Source organism: Dipodomys spectabilis, unplaced genomic scaffold, assembly GCF_019054845.1.
Source record: "Dipodomys spectabilis isolate Male_0828 unplaced genomic scaffold, ASM1905484v1 ptg000024l, whole genome shotgun sequence".
Taxonomy (NCBI): domain Eukaryota; kingdom Metazoa; phylum Chordata; class Mammalia; order Rodentia; family Heteromyidae; genus Dipodomys; species Dipodomys spectabilis.
The window spans coordinates 7,762,501-7,787,117 of NW_024870701.1; the positions used below are offsets into that span (position 1 = coordinate 7,762,501).

Genomic DNA, 24,617 nt, shown 5'->3' on the forward strand with positions numbered 1-24,617 from the left:
AACAAGAAAAGAATGTGAGTTAATGCAATTCAGAAGTTAGTGCTATTGCAGATCATGAGGGTAGCAGTGATTTTAAAAGGCATGAGCAATGGTTTACTTTATGAAAGGCAAAAATTAATAGACTGGTTACATTACAAATAGGTAGTGTTCCTTTAATTTTCACTTTCGACTATATTTCACTTCACAGAATCTTGAGTTGAAGATTTTATTTACTGAGTCACTTTTTAAAGTTTCTTTCAGAGCATATTTTCAAACAAGAAATTACCTTCATCAGAAGTGACTGCATTAAGCTTAAAGACTAGTTAATTTGCAGTTCCTTTTCTTTCAAAATTAAACCAGAGTCACAAATATCCTTAAATATCATAACATTGATTACTGTTCATCATGTCGACTTTATTGGCAATGCCACTAGTCAGTTATTTTGCCTTTACTTTTCTGCAGTCTCAACCTCTTTTCCTAGACAAAATTTTAAATGACTTGGGTGCTGTATACTGTGCCACCTTTTCCTTTCTCAGTAGGGGTCCTCTGCTCCTGCTGCCACCTGTAACCATGGTAACAGGCATCTGTGCTAGAGGGAACTGTGTTCAGCTTGGGGCCAGATATAGGGAAGGCTGGCAGGTGAGAATAAATCTTATTGGGCTGTTAGTTCTCTGATTATTGCAAGAAAAGGTTGCAGGATTCTAAAAGACCTGGGATTGTCTTCTCATTGACTGAATTCCATTTAGTACTATATATTAGGTGCTGTTAGACTTGATAATGTTCTCTTCCAGTCTTTATGTAAGATCTCAGCAGAAGCTGGACAGGAACCATTAAAAGGCAGTTTACTTGGGTTAGTGAATTGGCACACAACTGACCTAAGCCCTTAGTACTGAATGCATGTGTATAAGAGTCATGTATGAGTCACTTTAATAACTCCAATTTTATTTTTAAGAGAAGGATGCATTTCATCCTTTTTTCTTTTTTCTCCCTCTCTCCCCCTCCCCCGCCCCCCCCACCTCTTTTGCTGGTTATGGGGCTTGAACTCAATGCCTGAGCACTGTCCTGAGCCTCTCTGTGCTCAAGGCTAGTGCTTTACCCCTTGAACCACAGTGCCATTTCTATCTTTTTCTGAGTAGTTTATTGGAGACAAGAATCTCACTGACTTTTCTGCCCAGGCTGGCTTTGAACCATGATCCTCAAATATCAGCCTCCTGGGTAGCGTGAGCCACCAGCGCCTGGTTCTATTTGATTTTTAAAATTCAATTTAAATTTTTGTTATTCTGAGGATTGACCCAGGGCCTTTTGCATGATAGGCAAACATTCTACCACATACCTATATCTTAGCCTGTCTAAATATTTTTTGTTTTTGTTTCTCTTTTACTTTGTTTTTCTGGTGCTGGTCCTGGAGCTTGAACTAAAGGCCTGGGTGCTGTCCCACATTTTTTTGGATTTGAGCCACAGTTCCACTTCTAGCTTTTTTGGTGGTTAATTAAAGAGTCTCATGGGCTTTCCTGCTTATGCTGGATTTGAACTGAGATCTAAGGATCAAGGATTGTAGGCATAAACCACCAGTACGTGGCTGTTTTTTTTAAAAATCATAATAATTTAGATTGAATAATCCATGTATATTGTTTACCTTTCTAGAAATTGAAAGGGATGTAATATGGTATAAAGTCCTTTTCTTGTTCCCACTTTCCTAATTTCCTCTCTGGAGGAGAATTTCTCATGTATCTTTCCAGTAACATATCTCCATATAAGGATGTATGTGCATACATATACACACATAAATAAATAATGCCTGTATATTTGTGTGTTTTTGTGTGTTTAAATCTCTTCTGAATTGGTCATAAAAGAACTACTTTATTCTTAGTGACTGGATGGGACCTGAGAAAGTTCTTTATCTCTTAAGTTGTTTATTTTACTGTGGGGGAAACTTGAGTCCCAAAGATGTTAAGTGATTAGATGTAGGAGTGAATTGACTTCCAGTATCTGTGTTCTTGGTCCTTTAATTTTTGATTTACAATAACTGTACACATACTTGAGGAACTGTAGTAATGTTTTGATACACATGTATTTTGTGTAATGTTTAAGTTTGGGTAGTGATTAATCTAGTTTTTCTTTTAAACAATACATTATTCTTATCTGTGGTCATTATTTTATAATAGAACATTAATGCTTATTAACTATAACTTGGTGCCCAAGTTTTTTTGAAAGACTTTTATTTGCTCAAGGTCTTTGAGATTATAGTTAAAATAATTTTAATTTTAATTCTTTAAGTTTGTGATAACTACCATTTTTATACTCTTGGTATTTATTTATTTTATTTTTTTGGGGTCCAGTCGTGGGCCTGAACTCTGCCTGGACGCTGTCCCTCAGCTCTTCAGCTCAAGGCTAGCACTCTACCACTTGAGCCACAGCGTCACTTCCGGCTTTTTTCTTTTTGCTTATGTGGTGCTGAGGAATCAAACCCAGGGCCTCATGCATGCAAGGCAGGCACTCTACCACTGAGCCACCTTCCCAGCCCCACTCTTGGTATTTCAATACTTAAATCTGGTCATACTATTTGATTTACATGAGAGAGAAGTTGATTCCTACAACTATTCACAATGTCCTCCATCTCTGGCATTTGATAGGAGTGAATTTGACCATTTTCTTTGGTAGTTTGAGAGATCTATTATTGCTTTTTCTTGGCCTAATGCAGAAACACACTTTTATTATGCTTTTTGGTCTACTGTTTAGATAAGACTTTCTTTCATCACTCTCATCTGTGGTGTCTATCATGTTACTTTCTTTCATTTAGCTGTCTTCTGTTGTTTATGTTGGTACTCAGGCTCTTTCTGTCATCTTAAATGTATTGGTTTTTTAATTAGACACCAGAGGATTTTCTTTCTTCCCCTTTCTGTGCACAAATAGGAAGTCTAATTTTAGTTTAAATAATGAATTGATATGACACTGCATGATATACTATTTGATACAATAAAGAGAAGAAACATCTTTTTTATATAATCACATTTGTATATGTTATATTAGTGTGTAAGTTATAGCCAGTAACTTGCCTGTGAGTACATGTGGCAGCGAGGATGTTGGGAAGGAATTTTAATATTTCCTGTCTTTTCTACTATATGAGTGTCTATGAGTGGGTGTATGAGTTATATATATTATATGTCTACTATATATAATAGTTATATAATATATATACATATAAATAACACATATATAAATATTACATATAGTATATTATACATACTATATAATACATAGTACATTTATATGCTATATAATATATAATGAATACATTGTAACAATATATTATATATTAATATACGTATATATCACATATATACATGTATACTCATAGGGTAGAGAAGAAATATATCATACACTCATCTTAGGTATACTTGTTTTGAAGTTACATAGCAGTTCTGTGAGATAAAAACAATTGTTTAAGTTTTCTGGTCATAGCAAGCTCAGTGGGTCATAACTATAAAGTTGGGCAAAATAGTAGTAAGACTCCCATCTCAGTTAATAAGGTGGTCATGGGGGTTCATGTGTAGGATTCAAGTTAAGTGGGTGACTATAGGTGGATCTGTCTGAGGCCATGGTTAAACAAGACCTCACTTAAAAAATAAAGCAAAAAAGGGCTGGAGACATGATTCAAGTAGAATAGTTAGCACAAGGCCCTGAATTCAAACATCAGTACTGCCAAAAAATAATAAAGCAAGGAACCCAAACATATTGTATTTTGTCATTTCTACATGTGTATGTATTTGTGTGTTTTAGTGTATATTTAATTGTATATTTTCCATATAGGCTCTTTACAGTCAGTTGTTTAATGTCTTCAGTTGGTATAAATGGATTACACAAAACTCTGAAGCAGAAAACCAAAAGTAGATACAGTTTGAGTTCAGAATAGCTAGTTGAATAAGCAGCTTTCCAAGGGACTTTATAGAGCAATTACCTCACGGATCCTGGAATCTCTGCTGCCCTCAGTGGAGTAGTGATTTGCACTGGGGAAATCTGAGAGGATTTTAACTATCTTGGAAGCACAGATGATTGTTTTCATTTCTTTGTCTTTCACTGCAGAGGATTTGTGGATGACTTAGTATAACTCCAAATTCATCATGGTGTATCTCCTTTACCAGAGAGGAAAGGATAAGCTTTAGAAGATAGACTTGTTTGATTCATGTTTTTTTATATTAAATGTGTACTTGTGGTTACAGATATCAAGTAATTTTAAAGGCTTGTGGGAAAAGAGCCATTCTTTTATTCTTCTCTGTATTGGTTGAATTAAGTAATGTTTGTTATGAAGAGATAATTCTATCTCTTTTTTTTTATGGGGATGGTCCAGTCGTGGGGCCTGAACTCTGGGCCTGGGCTGTCCCTCAGCTCTTCGGCTCAAGGCTAGTTCTCTACCACTTGAGCCATAGCGCCACTTTCAGCTTTTTTTCTTTTTGCTTATTGGTGGTGAGGAATTGAACCCAGGGCCTCATACATGCAAGGCAAGCGTTCTACCACTGAGCCACCTTTCCAGCCCAATTCTATCTCTTTTACTGAGAGTGTGAGTACATACATCAAAAACTATGACTTTTTTGTTTACTATTAGAGACGAAGATGACATCAATGATGTACCTTCCATGGCAGGAGTCAACCTCAGTGAAGAAAATGCCTGTATCTTAGCAACAAACTCTGAAGTGGTTGGTACACTCATTCAGTCATGTAAAGATGAACCATTTCTTTTCATTGGAGCTCTTGAAAAGAGAATTTTAGACATTGGTAAGTACAGAGATAGGATTATCTAATAAGAATGTCTGAGATAAAATGTTACCAGACAGCATGGAATTCTGAAGCATACTTTTAAGTCTTTGGAAATAATAAAAAGTTCCTGATTATTATATAAAGTATATCATTTTAGAAATCTTTAGTATAAACTATATAATATAACCTGCCTTTTCTGGCTCAGATAATAGAAGTTAATATTTTATCCATATTTCTCAATGGACTAATATTTTAATTTTCCTTTTTTTCTTCCCTGGTTGGCCCGTAGGCATGTTTGTATATGTTTCTCCTTATAAAATATGGGAATCGCTAATGAGAGCCAGTGCCACCTAAATCTGAACTAGAGGATCAATGCTCTCACTAGGTCTAGTAGTAGTTGTTAGATAACTGCAGTGTGTGAAAGAAAATGGAAGGGAGCATAGCAGTGTTGTTCTGGAGCCAAGCAGCTTTTTAGTATTGTTTAACCTCAAACTCAATATCCTGTGAAAGACCACAGTCTCTCCATATTAACTGAAAAACCGGGAAGAGATTTTTTTCCTATGTGAGTTACATCATTCTGTGTCAAAACATAGACTAGCTCTTCTCCACCAGTGTTACATTTGAAAAGCAAGTATTAATGAGGTTTGTATATTTTAGCAGAAACTTACGTGTTTTTTGGTATTGAAGGTTTGATTTTTATTTATACACTTACGGTATATTTTAAAATTGCAGAGTAACTGTGAAATATATTAGTATATATTTTAAATTTAGTTTGTAATTAAGTATATGAGCAACTATATGCTGTACAAATGGTCACTTTTTCATTTGTAATTTAAATTAAGGATTTTACCTTTATCGTGAGCATCTAAAATTTAGAAAGTAATTCAGAATATGGGGCTTAAAAAGAACTGTCTACAAAATATTTGCTGTTTTCCTGCGTTTTTCCCTCTTTTTCTCCTTCCTTCCCTGACTTCCTTCTGTCCTTTCATTTTCTTCTTTGCATATCTATTTTGTACTGTCTGAGACTCACTTCCAAAAACTACAAGCTTTAAACATTGTACTTTTTTGTTACGGTTTGTGAAACTTAATGGTATTCTAACTCTTTAATAGTACATTGCCTAGAATACTGGCAGAAATAATTACTTAAGTTTACTAATTATTCTCTTATTTCTAGTTTGGGTTAACTTTCAATTATATAGTTTTTGTTGTTGTTGTTGTTTTTCCTAGTCCTGGGTTTACATTCAGGGCCTGGGTGCTGTCCCTGAGATGCTTTCTGCTCCAAGCTAGTGCTCTATCCCTTGAGCTATAGCTCTACTTCCAGCTTTTTTTGGGGTGAAGGAGGGTAGTTTATTGTAGATAATAGGAGTGTCATGGACTTTCCTGCCTGCCCTGGATTAAAATCCTCAGATCTCAGCCTCCTTAGTAGCTAGGATTTCAGATGTGAGCCACTGGTACCAAACTGATTATATGGTATTTAAAAAACAAAACAAAACAAAAAAATTCAATAAGTATTTTTGACCACTTAAAACAAGAATCAACAACTTTTTCCACAAGAAGCCATATGGTAAGTTTTTGCCATTTTGCGAGCCATATGGTCACTGTCACAGCCATTCAGTTAAAACAACCATAGACAAAGAAAGAACAAAATAGGCTATTGTTTTAGCCAGTTTGGTTGCTGTAATAAAATAGCATGAACTAGTTGGTTTAACTGACTTTTTCACAGTTCTGTGTTTTGGAACCCTGAGATCATGTCCCCAAGTCCCTTTTCTTTTAGTATGTTGGGTTTTTTTGTTGTTTGTTTGTTTTTAGATATGGTCTCAAGCTACCTTTGCTCAGGCTAGCTTGAGCAATGATCACCCTGTCTACCTCCCTAGGACCTGGGATTACATGTGTGGGTCATTTTTAGTTATTTTTTTGATGAAACACAAACTTGTGATACAATATAATACTCAATTGTAAAAAAATACTCCTGAATTATTTAAACTTAAAATAAAACAGTAGACTTACTGATACTAATGTATTTCATGGAATGTTTTCATTTATAATAAAATTTCTCATTATACAATGGATCACAACCAAGCCATTCCTTAAAAACAGAAGTTAAAATTTACCCAAAGAAATTTAAGAAAAACAAAAAAAATTTGTTTGCTTAAATAATGTTAGGAGATTAGATGCCAATATCCTTCCCTTTTTTTCTTAATTACCTAAGTTAAATTACACAGACATTCAATAAAATCAATAGTAAGCATGCAAGGACTAACTAGGTCTCTTTAATCAATTAAATTGACTTTATTAAAAAGAATATTTAAAAATAGGAATTTTTCTATAGAATTTAATTTTGGAGGGCTGGGAAGGTAGCTCAGTGGTAGAGTGCTTGCCTTGCATGCATGAGGCCCTGGGTTCGATTCCTCAGCACCACATAAACAAAAAAAGCCAGAAGTGGCACTGTGGCTCAAGTGGTAGAGTGCTAGCCTTGAGCTGAAGAGCTGAGGGACAGCGCCCAGGCCCAGAGTTCAGGCCCCACGACTGGCAAAAAAAAAAAAAAAAGAATTTAATTTTGGAATTTGAAGGCATGTTTTCTTGCTAACCTACTGAAGATATTTTTAAAGACCTTTTTTCTCTAAGCTCTAAAACTATTTATTATTAGCTTATTTTTATTTCGGGGCGTTAGGGTTTGAACTTACGGCTTTGCACTTGCTAGGCAGGCACTCTACCAGTTGAGCTATTCTCCTAACTCTTTAATATTCAATATATGGATTTGTTATTTGTAGTGCTAGGGATTGAACCTATGACTTTGCACAGATGTATGGGTATCTTTGTTTTATAAATACATAAGAAATTATTTTGAGACATTCTCTTTCTGCAAGCACTAAATATTTTTGAATGCTCATTTTCTTTAAGCATAGATAGCATGTCACTGTGCCTTGTTTAGTTGTAATTTTTTTTTTTTTTTTGGTCGGTCGTGAGGCTTGAACTCTGGGCTTGGGGGCTGTCTCTGCAATCTGTAGCTCAAGGCGAGTGCTCTCCTGCTTGAGCTACAGCGCCACTTCCATTTAGTTGTCATTTTAATTTTGGGTTGTCTTTAAATTTTATCTCCCTTACTTTGTAGGTTCCATTGTTTGTTTAGACTAAAGATTTCAATAAAGTGAATTATACTTTACAGTGTGTGTGTGTGTGTGTGTGTGTACACATGTGTGTGTATGCGTATGCTTCAGTTTGAAATTGAAGATAAATTCAGTTTTGAAAGCTTTGCTTAGGGGAAGTTTGATTTTGCATCTTCCTTTGTGGTTTACTACAACCTTTAAAGTTTAGTATTTATTGTGTGGTAATGTGAAAAAATTAAGAGTTGTTGATATAATCAAGCATGATTTTGCTAGAGTTTGAGTTCATCTTTTGGCAATATAATGTTTCATATGAATCAGCATGCAAAACAAAACCATAATATTCTTAAATTGCTGTGTGCATATACTACATGTACACACATATACTTAAAAATAGTCACAGCAGTTTTAAAGATACAGTCTATATCTTTAGATTTCGATATGTGTTGATTCTGGTAGTTCTACTGTCCCTGAGAATACATTCTTTATTAATTCTGGTATGGTTGAGCTTTAATGAGCTTCTGCCTTTGGCTATCTGATCCAAGTTGTCCACTGTTCTTAGTAGAGGGATGAAAAAATGTTATTCAGCAAAAAGAGAACTTATTCAAATGGATGGGTATAAAAACATGAAGCTTTGAACCAATCCAACTTTAAAGTTCATTATTAGGCCAAGTTATTAAAAAAATGAGTTAGGGACTGGGAAGGTGGCTCATGGTAGAGTGCTTGCCTTGCATGCATGAGGCCCTGGGTTCGATTCCTCAGCACCCCATAAGCAAAAAGAAAAAAGCCGGAAGTGGTGCTGTGGCTCAAGTGGTAGAGCGCTAGCCTTGAGCTGAAGAGCTGAGGGACAGTGCCCAGGCCCAGAGTTCAGGCCCCATGATCAGACCCCAACCCTCAAAAAATGAGTTACACAAAATATAAGCACAGTTGGTAACGGACAAAAAAGATTATAGATATGTATTGTAGATAGGGAATCAACAAACTCACAGTCTAAATTCATTGAAATAAATGTCACAAACTGTTAACAGTGTCAAACTAGGTGAAATGTAATTTTCTATTTTTTAATTACTAAAATTAACAGAATGTAGCACTAATTTCTACATTTACCATTTCCCCCCCTGCACACTAAACTTGATTTGTGTTCTTATTAACTTTGTCCTATAAATGACCTTGCAAGGAGCATAATTCTAGAGGCTAAGTGAAACAATGTCTATATTTTCTGAGGCTTCAGGCTAGATTTTATTAATGTAATGTCTAAGATCTTTGAAGTTGTGACTTTACCAGGAAAATCATAATCTCCAAACCTTTATTCGTAATGGGTATGACTTCCAGGGGGAACAGAATACCTGCTGTGCTAATTATTTCAATTATCAGCCACTACTAAAACATGTAATGGATTTTCTCTGCTTCCACAGGTAAAAAGCATGACATTACAGAATTTAATTCTGATGCTGTGAATTTGATCTCCCATGCAACACAGGAGAGATTACGAGGCCTTCTAGAAAAATTGACTACAATTGCTCAGCATCGAATGACTACTTACAAGGTAAAGGAAATCATTAAAGAAGTGCAAACTCTTGTCTCTCCTCAAAATGAGGAGGGGACAACTTAAAGGTAGATTGGGGTGGGGCATTGATTCATATTCTGAATATATTTTTAAAGGAATGCTTGAAACTTAACATTTCAGATCAGTAGAAAGGCCTGTTTAATATTATTACATGACAAAATAAAACAACTTACTGTGGTGTCTAAAGCTTCTGTGTCAGTGTAGATTGGAATTGTATCTGTTCTGCTTGAGGCTTCTTCTTCTATAATGTTTTAATTGGGGAAGACGATATATGTTAGGATAGAACATTGTGTTCTCTTCAGTGATCTGTGCTCTGCTAGGATGCCTGTGCCTTTTGGTTAATTAAGAATTGCATTGAGTAAAAATGAAGGTGTCACTTTTACTGTGACTGGCTGTTTTTCTTAAAAAAACTAAATACAGGAATAGCCTAGTGGTGTGAACTAGCAAGGTGGAAGCATTTGATATATGTGAATTTTAGTTTAGGAGGAAAACAAGTATATTGGATGATTAGGATTAAAGAAAAAAACAACACGGGATAGAAAGACGTAAGAATCCTTTCCTTCTTTATCAAGAAATTTTGGTAGCCAGATTTTAAACATGGTTATATATAAATTATCTCATGACAATTTGAGTTTTTGAGGATGGTCATTGTCAAGGCTCCTTGGACATAGATTTAAAAAAGATCAGCTGCTATACCACTGGTAAGTTCTATGGAGTCCTAGAGTATATGTATTTTCTTTTCTGCTTCATACAGAACTTTAGAGGAACTATATGTAGTTGCTGAAGTTCTTGATAACATAAATTTTTGTGAGAATTTTATGGACATAAATGTTCATATCATAAATGTTCATAAATGTTCTATCAGCAGAAGAAAAAGCTATGGGAAAACAAAATTTGAGGATTTCTTTTTTGTATGATTCCAGTAATCCATTTCTTCTAGGTTATCTAATTTGTTGGTTTGGAACTATTTAAAATATATCCTTACAGTCCTTTATTTAAGCAGGGTCAGTAGTAGTGATCTCACTTCATTTCTGTTTCTAACAGGTTCCTTTTTTTTTTCTTTGTAGTTTAAGCTGATCATTTGTCAATTTTGTTTATCTTTTCAAAGAAGAAACTTTCGGGTTTAATTTGCCTCTTTTTTATTCTCAATTTCATTTATTTCTACTCTTGCCTATATTGTTTACTTCATTCTTGTAGCTGTGGGTTTCATTTATTTCTTTTTCATTAGATTGCTTTGAGAAAGTTCTTTTCTAGTAGAGGCATTTACTTGCTATATATTTCCCTCTGCATTTGACTTCATACATTTTTTATGTTGTCTTTTTATTTTCATTTGTCTCTAATTTTTTAAATTCCTTTGACACATTGACTAAGCATATGTTTAATTGCTGCATATTTGTGACTTTTCCAGTTTTCTTTTTGTTGTTGATTTTCTAGTTTTACTCCATTGTGGTCAGAGAATCTCTGATAATTTGTGTGATTTGAAGTTCATCAAGACTTGTTTTATAACCTAATAGATCTAACAGATATGGTGTGTTCTGAAGAAATTTCCACATGCAATTGAACAGAATATATACTATGCTTTTGTTGGGTATCGTGGTGATATATGTCTGTTAGATCTAGGTGTTAGTTTGTAGTGTTAAGTCACATATTTCTTCTTTGATCAACTAGATACTCTTTTATTGAAAGCAGAGTACTAAAGTTTTCAGCTATTTTAGCCCATTGGTAGAGAGGTACTTACTATGCATGAGGTGATAGGTATAATCTACATACCTCCCAGGAAATAAATAAATTTTAAAAAATTCTGTCAATGTTTACTTCATGTCTTTGAGTCCTTTGTTTTTTGTTAGTTACTATAGCAAATGCCTGAAGCCATCAACCTAAAAAGAAGAAAGGTTTATTTTGCTCACAGTTTTGGAGATTGCAATCCATGAGCTGTTGTCCTTATTATTTTGGGGCCTGTGGTGAGGCAGTATGTGGTAGCAGGAGAACATGTAGTAGAGCAAAGCTGCTCATTTCATGACAACTAGGAAGCAGAAGAGAACAGGGGCTGAGGTTTTAATACCTCTCTCAGTTGTATTCCCTTTAACATCCTAGCCTCCCTTCTACTAGGAACAAGCTTGTAAAGGTTCCACCATCTCTCAGTATCACCACTGGCTGTCTGGGGATCAAGACTGCTCCTCTCTTTTTTTTTTTTTGGGTCCGGTCGTGGGGCCTGAACTCTGGGCCTGGGCACTGTCCCTCAGCTCTTCAGCTCAAGGCTAGCGCTCTACCACTTGAGCCACAGCACCACTTCCGGCTTTTTTCTTTTTGCTTATGTGGTGCTGAGGAATCGAACCCAGGGCCTCAGGCATGCAAGGCAAGCGCTCTACCACTGAGCCACCTTCCCTGCCCCTGCTCCTCTCTTTTAAATTAAGAACCAGGCTCTTGCTGCATTATGATGATCATATACTGTTTAATTCAAGTGATCCTTCTGCCTCATCCTCCTAATAACTAGTATTACAGGCATGAATCACCATGCCTATCTTCTCTTACGTTAGCATGAACACCAATGCCCTTCTTCTAATTATTATTTATAAGAATTATCTGATTTTGTTTCTTTGACTTTCAATCTGTTTTTATTTTTTATCTAAAGTAAGAGTCTTCTAGGTAGTGTATAGTCAGATCATGGTTTTTTTTTGTTTTTTGTTTTGCTTATGTGGTGCTGAGGAATCGAACCCAGGGCCTCATGCATGCAGGGCAAGTGCTCTACCACTGAGCCACCTTCCCAGCCCCTCAGATCATGTTTTTTATCCATTCCGCCAGTCTCTACTTTTCAATTTGGAAGTTGAATCCATTTACATTGAAAATAATTACTGATAAAATTTACTATTTTGCACTTCGTTGTTGTTGTTGTTGTTGTTTTTTGGTATTTCTTGCAGCTTGTTTTAGCCCTCATTTCTTCTGTTATTGCCTTCTTTGTGTTTAATTTTTTTGTCTTGTACCATTTTGATCTTTTTCCTTTCCTATATATTTTCTAGATATTTTTGTAATAGTTGCCATGGAAGTTATAGTTAACATCCTAAGCATCTAACTGTCTAGTTTGATTTCATTTTAGCTTGTCTCTGTCTTTAGGGAAAATTATAGTCTCTTGAGTTTTTCACTCTAACTTTTAGAAAAAGCCTAAAATTTTCACCCCTGGATTCTCTTCACTTCTGCCTTAATCATACTGTTGTTTCAGAAATGCATGTCATTTATAGTGGAAAGTTTCTGTACAAAGTATAGTATGTACAAGTATGGAAGAGAACTTTCCCAAGAAATTTTTACTGAATGTTCTTAAAGGCTGTCTTGTCAATAAACCTTTAACTTAAATTCTGTTGTGCATCAGTAGCTTATATTCCAAGGATTTAGTGCCCCTAAGTATAATGGATCGTACATATCCCACCTGGAAGACCTCAATTATTGCTTAGAGCTAACATCTCCCTAACCATCTCTTATACATTGACTATTCTGATTTCTCGAGCCCACATTCATTCTTTAATTTAGCTAATAGCCCTGTCAGAGTTTGCATTTATAAAAACAGCGAGGATTATTATACTTTATTTTAGAGAGAAAAGGTAATTCTCTGTGAATTTTATAAAAAGCAAGTGACTTTTAACAGTGAATGCTTACTATTCCTTTCTACTCTGAACATACACTTATTTTTGATAATCTTCCACCTGGGTAGGAATAATTCCCTAATTAACCATAGGCCATAAACTGAGATTTAAATAAAGAAGTTAAAGTTGCCTGTGGTACAGAGATTTTAATGTTTCTACTGGGTATTATCCCACTGGTGATATTGTAGTCTTCTGTATGTCTGTGACCATAGAGAAGTTTCATTGTTGCCTGTGCAGTGGTTTCTTTAAATGGAACCTCCTTGTTGGTGTTATCATTTGGGTCTGCATCATTTCATTTTCTTCCTTTTTTTTATAACTGATATTTCCATACACCCACCCATATAATACACTTCTATCATATTCCCCCTTTCTATTCCTCTTCTTTATCCCTATCTTTTTCAGTTGCTCTGTTTTTAAATTTGGGTTTTGTAATGAATTATAATGAATTCTTTTTTATTAAACATGAAGTAAAATAAGTAGCATTAATACAGTGGGTTGTTGTATTTTCATTTGATATTTTGCCTAACATTGTAAAATTATTTTCTGTTGATGCATGAAGACTTTAGTTTGGCCCTCAGAGAGTCAAGAACATGGTAAGACCAAGTTAACTGTAGTTTAAAGAAGATTAGGGACTCAGTAGGAATAAGAAAGGTACTCATTCTTCTAGAAGTATCTGAAGAGAAAAGAAACAGGGATTATGACAAAGGCAGTTTTATATAAATTGGGAAAGAGGAAACCATGAGAATACGATAGGGTTAAAATGTTAAAGTCGATGCCCTCGTTATGGTTATTGTCTCTTATAAATTGAATTATGTCAGTAAACTGTCTCCAATGTGTTTAAACATAAAAATGGTAAGTATTTAAGAAGCCACTGGTACTATGTTCAACTTCTGTGATTGGCCTTTAATGTATCCCATGTTTTATCTTGTATTATTTAACTTTAGAAATAATTTGGGAATTCTTTTTGTATTAAACATGAAGTAAAGTAAGTAGCATTAATACACCCTTGTTCCTTAAACTATGTAATACTCTTTTATCTAGTTAAATACCAATAATAAAAATTTAATTTAAAAAGAATCTTGGGCATATGCCGTCTCTCAATCTCAGTTAATTGAATCAGCTGTAAGTAAGCATGGGATAAAGCAAAGCTGGAAGATGGAAGTGATGCTGACCCTAACTTCCAGCTTGCAATGCCTGCCGAACTACATGTTCTGGTGGTTCAGCTCTACGGCCACCACATAAGTAGATGGCAGATGTCTAACATAATGACTGTGAAGACCCTTCCCCTTTGTTCCCCTACCAGCAAACCACACACTCAGTGTTCGTGGGTGTGGAAAATTAGGTAATTATTTAGATTAGAAAGCATTTTTTACACTTACATAAAAATAAGGGGAATGGTTTAAAATTTACCTGATTTTCTTATTGTTCTGGTCTTAGGGCTTGAAGTCAGGACTTGGATGTCGTCCCTGAGCTTTTGAGTCATACCTTTACTTCCTGCTTCTCCCTGGTTAATTGGAGATAAGCCTCTTGTGGACTTTCCTGTTCCAGCTGGCTTTGAACTGTGATTTTACTTAGCCTTGCAAGTAGTTAGGATTACAGGTGTAAGACACTAATGCCTAGAAGATTTTATCTTTTTGCTTTTTGATCAGTCATGGGGCTTGAACTCTGGGCCTGGGCGCTGTCCCTCAGTTCTTCAGCTTAAGGCTAGCGCTCTGCCACTTGAGCCACAATGCCACTTCCGGTTTTCTGGTGGTTTATTGGAAATAAGAGTCTCATGGACTTCCCTGCCCAGGCTGGCTTTGAACCGCGATCCTCAGATCTCAGCCTCCTGAGTAGCTAGGATTACAAGCATGAGCCACTGGCCCTCGGGTTAGATTTTATCATTTTATAGAACACCTAAGACAAAGAATTACACTTCTCTGTTGAGACTCACATTTGTTAATTATCTACCTCAATTTATTTAATCATAGTTTTTGTCTAAATTCATTCCTTACAAGGGAATTCTCAAGCTAGGTTTTCATGACTTTAATGTTTGCCAGCTTGTCTTAAGTTCTACTTTTATATAGTTATATTAACATTTCAAGGTTAGACTAGTCAAACCATGGTAACTAGAGTGCTTTTGTTTTTGATACACTTTTCAGTTAGGTGATTGTTTCTCGCTTTTTTTTCATCTTCACAAGCCTAAGATTACCCTTACTCATATTAAAGTGTATTCAGATAGACAATTATTTAACTCAAAGATCTCAATTTATAGGCAAATAGCATACTTTCTGGGATTCTTGGTTTTTAGAATCTACTTGGCTTCATTCCTTTCTACCTCCCCAAATGAGGTTTATTAGGCAATCTCTTTGAAATGTAAATGACTAAATATCCTTAATCTCAGATTTAGGACTGTTGAACTTCCTGAGTTTTGTTTGTTTTCCTTTTTGTTTACAAAAGCAAAAGTACTACTTTCTGAAAATTTAGTTCCTAATGTGTATTGGAATTACTATCTTTAGCTGATTTATAACAATACCTAATTAGAATGTGTGGCCCAAGGCCATTTTAAAACTGTCTTTTTTTTTTTCCCCCCTAGGCAAGTGAAAATTACATCCTGTCAAGTGATACCAGGTCACAGCTCAAATTTCTTGAAAAGCTGGATCAATTGGAGAAGCAGAGAAAGGATTTGGAAGAAAGAGAAATGTTACTTAAGGCAGCCAAGGTAAGGGCCTTTGTGATTTATGAGTGAACACAGCCTGGCAATGAAGTCAGAATTGGCTTTATCATTGGTTGACTGTCTTGGTTTTATTAAGCCTTTAGATTTCTCTTGAGGATTTCTTAAAATGAAATTACTAATAGAATGTCTCAAAGCCAGGATGGTGTGGTACAGTGGCTTTCAGTTAATTTAGTTTAATGAGACATAATCTTTTGTCTCCTCTCATTTCCCACATGCCTGGCATCATGCCCATCTCCCCCCTTCCTGCAAGGTAAAGTGTTTTATAAAATGCTTAGAATCTTTCAAGGATATGATTTTATATTGCCAAATTAATACAGGGTGGGAAGATTTAGAAGGTAAATAGGAAGATTATGAGTTAAATTTTAGAAATAGTTTTCATTATATGGAACAATATATAAGCTAGATGGAGATGGATTAGAGAGTATTAAAGAGAGAATAAATGGGTGCTTTACTATTTCTTTCTCCCTTACTGTTTCCTATAACTGGAATGCAGATGAAGTAACAGCTTAATTCCACTACTGTTTACATTTTGTACTTCCATACTTCTTTAAACTTATGGACCTTGAGCAGTTTTAAAAAGCTGAGCACCAGAGTCTTAGTTGTTTTTTTTAGCACTATTTTTTTAATTTGTAGTGTTTTAGAAGCCTCCCCTCTTAGAGTATTTGTTCCTAAGTACATGCCAAGTAATTTTTTTTAAAACTAATTTATTTTGAAATATTTCATTCTTACAGAAAAGTTAAAAGAGCTATATGTTCTCAGTCGTTTCCTCCTAGATTCCCCTTTTCAACACACACACTTCTTTCATTAGTTTGTTAATATGGTCATATGCCTTCTCTCCTTTTCTTGTGTCAGAGGATTTTAGTCTATTTACAGAATGTATAACTATTGGCACTAGTTTCATTTTTCTGAACCTTAAAAGTTGCTTCCCATCACTCCTGAACATTCTATATGTATTTGTAAAAATAAGGGCATTCTGTGTAACTTCTCAAGTCAGGATTCCAGCAGTATAACACTACCATCGATTATATAGGTCCTTTTCTAATTCTACCATTTCAATTGTTTTTTCTCATCATGTTTCATGTTCCAAGTTTTCATTCCAGAATGTTTTCCATTTACTGGTCCTCTCTTTTTCCATTCCTTTGGTCAGACTCAGTTTCTTGATCATCCCCTTGGCAGTTTTCAAAAACACAGGGCTTGCCCCCTGTAGGGAGACGCTCCACCTAGATTCATGTGGTATTTCCATTCCTTAGCAAAATGCACAGAAATGATACTGTATTCTTCTAAGCTAATCTATCAAATGCCCAGCTTTTTTGTTGGGTTATGTAGGTGTTCCCTATTTTAAATAGGCTACTTTGTAATTTTGTATTTTTTTTAAATAAGAAGATATTCTAAGATGTGTCAATATCTCATTGTTCTTCAAACTCCTGTATATTAGCCATAGCATCTGCCTAAATCAGATCCTTCTATTATAGTTGCCAGATGCCGATTCTTTTTTTTTTTTTTTTAATTGTGAGAATACTGATGAGTTACAATTACATGGGCAAGATAATGATTACATTTCTTATCAAGCATTGTTGCCTCCTCTTTGTTTCCCCTTCCCATCCCTTCCCATACTCCTCCCCACCCCCACATGATCCTCCCCCCACCTCCCACCAAAGTTGTTAAGTTCGTTTTTCGACATAACGACTTGTACATCTCATTGTTGCAATGGGTTCACCTGTATCCCTAGTTAAACAATTTGTTTTTTTTTCCCTTCCCCTCCACAAATTATACCAACATTAAATACAGTGAAAGCATGGGTTATACTGTGGGGGAGGGACATACAAAGCAACATAGAAATCATCTTATAAATTTGTTAGAAACAATTGCATGAAAGGAAAAAACTAAAAAAACATTTGAATACTTATCTTGGGGTCCATTCCCCTAACATCAACTTCTCTGGCCTTTTCTGCTTGACTCAGACATATACTAGTTATTGCAAATAAGGGAAACCATGGGACCTATGTTTCTTTGGGCCTGGCTTACTTCACTTAATATAATTTTTTCCAAGTCTGTTTCCTAACAAATGGGACAATGTCATTCTTTCTGATGGAGGCATAGAATTCCATTGTGTATATATACTACATTTTCTTGATCCATTCATCTACTGAGGGGCATCTGGCTTGGTTCCATATCTTATCTATGGTAAATAATGCTGCAGTAAACATAGTCGTGCTGGTAGCTTGTAGTGTGGTCTTGTTTGTGATCATTTGGGTAAATGCCCAAAAGTGGGATTGCTGGGTCATAGAGGAGCTCTGTGTGAAGTCTTTTGAGGAACCTCCATACTGCTCCCACCAACAATGTTTACACTCACACCAACAATGCAGTAAGGTTCCCTTCTGTCTGCATCCCCTCCAGCATCTGTTGTTATTAGGTTGGACAAATGGGATTGCATGAAATTGCAGAGCTTCTGCATGGCAAAGGACATAGCTTGCAAGGTCAATTGAAGTCCCATGGATTGGGAGAAGATCTTCACTAGCCATACAACAGACAAGGTCTCATATCTAAAATATACCTGGAACTTTAAAAATTAAATCCCCCAATAAGAAATCTTCAAGGAAACAACTGTCCAATAAATAAGTGGGCTAAAGACTTAAAGAGAAACTTCTCTGAAGAGGAAAGAAGGATGGCCAATAGACACATGAAGACATGCTCACCCTCTCTAGCCATAAAAGAAATGCAAATCAAAACAACATTGAGATACCACCTCACCCCAGGTAGAATGGCTATAATCAAGAACTCTGATTCTTTATTTCCATTAACTCTCTATTACATGAAAGAGCTCTCTTTTCTCCTTTATGCTTATCATTCTGGGATCACAGATTTCTGTTATTATTTTCTGTTATTCTAACTTTTATTATTTATTTTGATGCTTGAATGGCATCTTAAGTGGGAAACTTTTCCAAGCTGGCACTTTAATCTTTTGTCATGTCTCTTATCACTTTAAGCATATCCTTACTTTCAGACACAAGATATTCAAGGTCCAGATTTTTGTCTTCTTGTACTGGTTCTCAAATCAGGCGTTTCTCCAAGGAAGTCTGTGGCTTGTTAGTTGAAGATGGCTAGGCACCAATATTAGAGCACACAGTATGCTATCATTACATGTAGGCCTTATCAATGGTGAAATCTAACAAATGACAAATGATTTATGTGGTATGTGTTTGTGTAATATGTGTACACGAATCTTTGAATAAATATATACAAGTGCATATTATAAGATATAGATACCTCTAATTCCAATCCTGTAATCTCAGGGATCTTTCTATCCTGTTATCACTGATGTATTTAACTTAGGTCCTTAGATCCCTGTCTCAAAAAACATGCTGGGCTTTATTAGCGATCTTTAGCTTAAATAGCTAAGACTGATTTTATAGAACAAACATCCTAACAAATTGTGTTAGGATGACAAAAAAGTACACCTACCTTTAGCATATTTTTCAATGGACAGATGTTTATGGTAGCAAAAATGAACTTTTTCATCCTTTGTTCCATTATTGCATTCTACATAGACTATAGCTGCCTTTTTATAAACAGTCTTGTAATGTGAAAAATGACAATTATGAACAATTATTCACAGTATTCTAGTATGGCCTGTAGAAGACCCAAAATTAAGGCACTAAAATAACAAACAAAATAGAGACACTCACTCAGTAGACATATCTGAACATTTATTTGTGCATAGCATACTAGCAAAGGTTGTAGAGTACCCAAAAATAAGACATTCTAACAAAAATACTAATCTGTCTTTCCTACTTACAACGAGATTTGATTCAAGGTTAGACAGGTTCATAGTTTTAATAGTCCTTGAAATATTGTGTATTTTTCTGAAATGGCTTCACCTAATGATGTGGCTTCACCTAATGATGAGCCATTGTTGATTGTTTCTATTCATTTGAGCCAACAGCTTTTTCCTTTTTCTTCCCCCTATCATCCATTTTTAGTTTTCAGTGTTGCAACAAGAACACATCTTGCCTCAACTGGATCTGACTGACATTGTTAGCATCATTTTCAGTCTGAGCTTCCTCCAGGCTAGAACTGCACAGCTAGCCCAGATGATGAGGGGGATGGGGAGTGAGGGCAGAAGTGCAGCTAGACTGGATTGAGGCATTGACCCTGGAGCTAGGATTTTCAATCACAAGAGAAATTGTCATTTATTAAATATTTAATAGCAACTGTGGTGTTTAGATGCTTGTAATTTCTATTAAAATTTTCTTTTCCTTTCACAGAGTCGTTCCAATAAAGAAGATCCAGAACAGCTGAGATTAAAGCAGAAAGCCAAAGAGGTAGGACTTTCAAGTTACCGTGTTGGTCTTTTTGTTGAAGGAAGGTTGGCAGCTCTCTCCTGGCAATTAGGTCAGGGTTTATTTTGCTGTTGCATACCATTTGCTGAAGCCTTGGGGAAGGACAGGAACTGCTGAAGGCAAGGGCAGTACTTCAAATGAGGTCAATGAGTTATGTACTCTCTTTTAAATTTATTTTCAAGGCTTAGGCCTGTCTAGAAATGGCTCTTTGTAAACTGCAGCAGTGTACTTGGAGGAATATAATGTGGGATTAAAAAAAGAAAGAAAGAAACTTTTGAGATTTAGCATCTGGGACTGTACAATAGGCTACATTTTTCCAGGGTAATTGTTCGTTTTGTAAATCTGATACTGCTTATAATTCTTTGGCTGGGAGGCGGTACTGGGATTTAGTTTTAAATGGAAAACGCCTCTGGCTTTTAATTTTCTGGGCCCAGCAGTTTTCTGTTCTGGAATGGAGCCCTTGTTTCACACAGTTCATGTTTAGCTGCAGGGGTTTTAGTTTATAGCTTAGACTGGTTAAGCTTTTACTCCCAGAGGCCTCTGCATAGCAACTGTAGAAATCAACAAATAAGTTCATTTATGTCTGCAGCCTCCTCTCAGTAGCTGACTTTTTACATTTCCCAATATCCATTTCCTGACTTTTCTAGCCCCAGAGAAAAAAGCTCCACTAATTGGAGCTTATTTTAATTGAGCCTTAATATTGGATCTCACTGGAGTTGCCCCCAGAGCTGCTGAGAACAGAATGAAATGAAAGTACCTAAGGTTGGAGATGTGTGTGTGTGTGTGTGTGTGTGTGTGTGTGTGTGAGAATTTTTTCACTTGACCTACAGATTCTTTCCCTTCCTGAATAAATCATCAAGCCTGTTCACATTTCTGATTAAGGATCTGACAGCAGATGATAATAAAGACAATTGAGGTGTGAGATGTGTGATATGGAGCTGAAGAAATTGGTTTCTATAGTTACTTGACTGATTTCATGCAATTTTTAAGGATCTTTGTGCTAAATAAGAGTGATTTTCTGAGCAACCTTTTCCCTTAACTGTGCCTCTTGAACTATGAAATTTGTTGTTGCTTAACATTGCTGCACTTGGTTTTTAGGTGCCAGCAGCAGCAGGTTATTTATGAATGCTTTAAAGGCCCTTATTGTTTGGATTAATGTAGGAGCTCACACAAAACAAATGGAAAGCTAGTAAGATTCTACAGTCAATGTGTTGTGGTTTCATTAACATAGAAGGAAAATGCATGAACTCTAGATAAGGGTATCAGGACTATGACAAGAAATGATAGAATGGGAGAACATGGAAAAGATTGGAACCAAAATCATTCATTATCAACAAAATATTCCTCATTAATTTCTTTCCATCGGAAAATTTATCTTAAAATATTAACATGAGCACTTGTATTCAAACAAATCAAGCTTATTTGGGACTGTATGGCAATATCATTGCTCTGAATCCTGGATATCCCTCTTCATTTTAATTAAGGACTTCTAATTGTATTCTCACTTTAGAAAATCCAGAAAGCTTCAAGATCTTTTCTTTTCTTTCTTTCTTTTTTTTTTTTTTTTTGGATCCGGTCGTGGGGCCTGAACTCTGGGTCTGGGCGCTGTCCCTCAGCTCTTCAGCTCAAGGCTAGCACTCGACCACTTGAGCCACAGCGCCACTTCTGGCTTTTTTCTTTTTGCTTATGGGGTGCTGAGGAATCAAACCCAGGGCCTCAGGCATGCAAAGCAAGCGCTCTACCACTGAGCCACCTTCCCACATCAAGATCTTTTCTTATATGTTGCTCTTCCATAAACTTTTATGAATGTCTGTGTCTTAGATTAATTTTTTCTTTAGCTTTGAATGAAGTGGCTGAAAGTAATGTTTAATCATTCCCTGAGGGATAAATAGGAGGATAGCATTTTTCAAAGAATATTGAGAAAGGCAAAGCATGCCTCTTACTGAAAACAGGTGATAGCAATCTTGCTTTATTTCCTCTCCTTTACACCTATACTTTTTTTCCCCCAAGGAAAATTAAAAGAACTTTATGTCCTTTCCAAAGGATTTTGAATGTTTTAGTTGATTTCTACTATAAGTAAATATTCTTGGATCAAAAAAGGAATAAAATACATTGGCCCTGGTCCAAGAGCAGAGCCATTCTTTATTAGTTGCAAATCTTTAAAAGTTATTGTTAAAATGTTATTGTTTGTAGGGGTCATTCTAGGGTTTGAACTCAGGGCCTGGGTGCTGTCCTTGAGGTTTTTTTTCCCAATGCTAGTGTTGCACCACTTGGGCCACAGCACTACTCTCTGGCTATTGGTGGTTAATGGGAGTGAGTCTTAGAAACTTTGCTGGCCAGGCTGGCTTTGAACCATTATCTCAGATCACAGCCCGAGGATTACAGGCAGATTATAGGCTTGAGCCATATACTATTTTTTTAAATAACTTTACTGTTCAAAAAACTCCCGTTCAAAACCAACAGAGGGGTACTAGATTTGTTTTATTACATAAATATTATCCTTACCTTAGTAAGGGTTAACATTTGTAAGGTTATGTACTAATCATTGTCACATTAGTATAAACTATAATATGTACTTTCGTTTGTGATTGTTTTGGTATTCAACTGTCTGGGAAGTTTTCCTTTATTCACTTGAAAGTTAGCACATATTTGTCACAGTTTCTTGACTTAAAACAACTTTCTTTAAAACAAAAACAAAAACTCTATGTCTCCATCAGAAAGAATGACATTGCCCCATTTGTTAGGAAATGGAAAAACTTGGAAAAAATTATATTAAGTGAAGTAAGCCAGGCCCAAAGAAACATAGGTCCCATGTTTCCCTTACTTGCAATATCTAGTATATGTATGAGTCAAGCGGAAAAGGTCAGATAATGTGATGTTAGGAAAATGAACCCTTAGATATGTATTTTAATGCTTTTTTCTTTCATGCATTTGTTTCTAACGCATTTATAAGATTATCTCTTTGTTGCTTTGTATGTCCCTCCCCCACAGTATAACCCTGCTTTCACTATATTTGATGTCAGTATAACTTGTGGAGGAGATGGGGAAAAACAAGTCGTTTAAGGATACAGGTGGACCTGTTGCAACAATGAGAAGTACAAGTTGTCATGTTGAAAACGAGCTTTACAACGTTGGTGGGGGGGGGGGAGAGGGGGAGGATTGGGGGGAAGGCTGCAATGCTTGATAAGAAATGTACGCATTATCCTGCCCGTGTAATTGTAACCCCTCTGTACAGTATGTTCACAAAAAAAATTAAATTAAAAAACAAAAACAACAACAACAAAAACCAGCTTTCTTTTCCCTTTCCAAGTAGGTATCTGCCTGCACAATTGGTCACAAGAAATAGGTTAATGACAATGTATTATAAATGCAGAACTCAAAAGAATTGTTTAGAGAAATTATAAGCATTTTTAATTTTGAAAAATGTTTGAGCAATATTGTTTATTATATTAATTTAAAATCATGATCAGAATCCCCTTCATAATCCATGTTTGTATTCAACTGTTAAAGACCAAAGTTGTTTTTTTATTGTGAAAATACCGTTCAGAGGGGTTACAATTACATGAGCAAGGTAATGAGTACAGTTCTTTTTTTTTTTTATGAGTACAGTTCTTATCAAGCATTTTTGCCTCCTCCTTTGTTTTTCCCCTACCATCCCTTCCCTCCCATCTCCACAACTACCCTCCCCAACCCCTGCCTAAATTGTAATGTTTGTTTTTCAACATAGTGTCTTATACATCTTATTGTTGCAATGGGTCACTATATCCCTATTTAACAATTTGTTTTTTCTCTTCCTCTCCCCAAATTATACCTACAGGGGTTATACCGTGGGGGAGGGACATATAAAGCATCAAAAAAATCACATGGTACTTATAAATATGTTAGAAGCAATACAAGAAAAAAAAAACCACTTGTCCTTATCTTGGGGTTCATTTCACTTAACATCATCTTATCTGACCTTTTCTGCTAGTCCCAGACATATACTAGTGATTGCAAATAAGGGAAACCATGGGACCTATGTTTCTTTGGGCCTGGTTATATATATATATATATATATATAATTGTTTTTTTTTTCCGTTGGGCTTGAACTCTAATCCTGGACACTGTCCCTGTGCTCTTCAGCTCAAGGCGAGCACTCTACCAATTGAGCCACAGCACTACTTCCAATATTCTATGTTTATTGGAGATAAGAGTCTCATGGATGCGCTGGGAAGATGGCTCAGTGGTAGAGCGCTTGCTTTGCATGCCTGAGGCCCTGGGTTCGATTCTGCAGCACCACATAAGCAAAATGAAAAAAACCGGAAGTGGCGCTGTGGCTCAAGTGGTAGAGCTCACTAGCCTTGAGTTGAAGAGCTGAGGGACAGCGCCCAGGCCCAGAGTTCAAGCGCAATGACTGGACCTCCCCCCCCCCCCCCCAAAAAAAAAAAAAAAGAGTCTCATGGACTTTCCTGCCCAGGTTGGCTTCGAACCATGATCCTCTGATCTCAGCCTCCTGAATAGCTAGGATTACAGGCATGAGCTACC

At 35.9% G+C, this 24,617-nt stretch overlaps 1 protein-coding gene across 1 annotated transcript in view; it reads left to right on the forward strand.

The window, feature by feature from the left end:
- Positions 1-24,617, forward strand: part of Taf4b (TATA-box binding protein associated factor 4b) — a 100,712-nt gene that overhangs the window by 46,126 nt on the left and 29,969 nt on the right. Inside the window, exons 10-13 of the mRNA XM_042675319.1 lie at positions 4,583-4,752; positions 9,251-9,381; positions 15,613-15,738; positions 20,019-20,075. Of these exons, the coding sequence (XP_042531253.1) occupies positions 4,583-4,752; positions 9,251-9,381; positions 15,613-15,738; positions 20,019-20,075 (484 nt within the window). The remainder of the gene's footprint in view (positions 1-4,582; positions 4,753-9,250; positions 9,382-15,612; positions 15,739-20,018; positions 20,076-24,617) is intronic.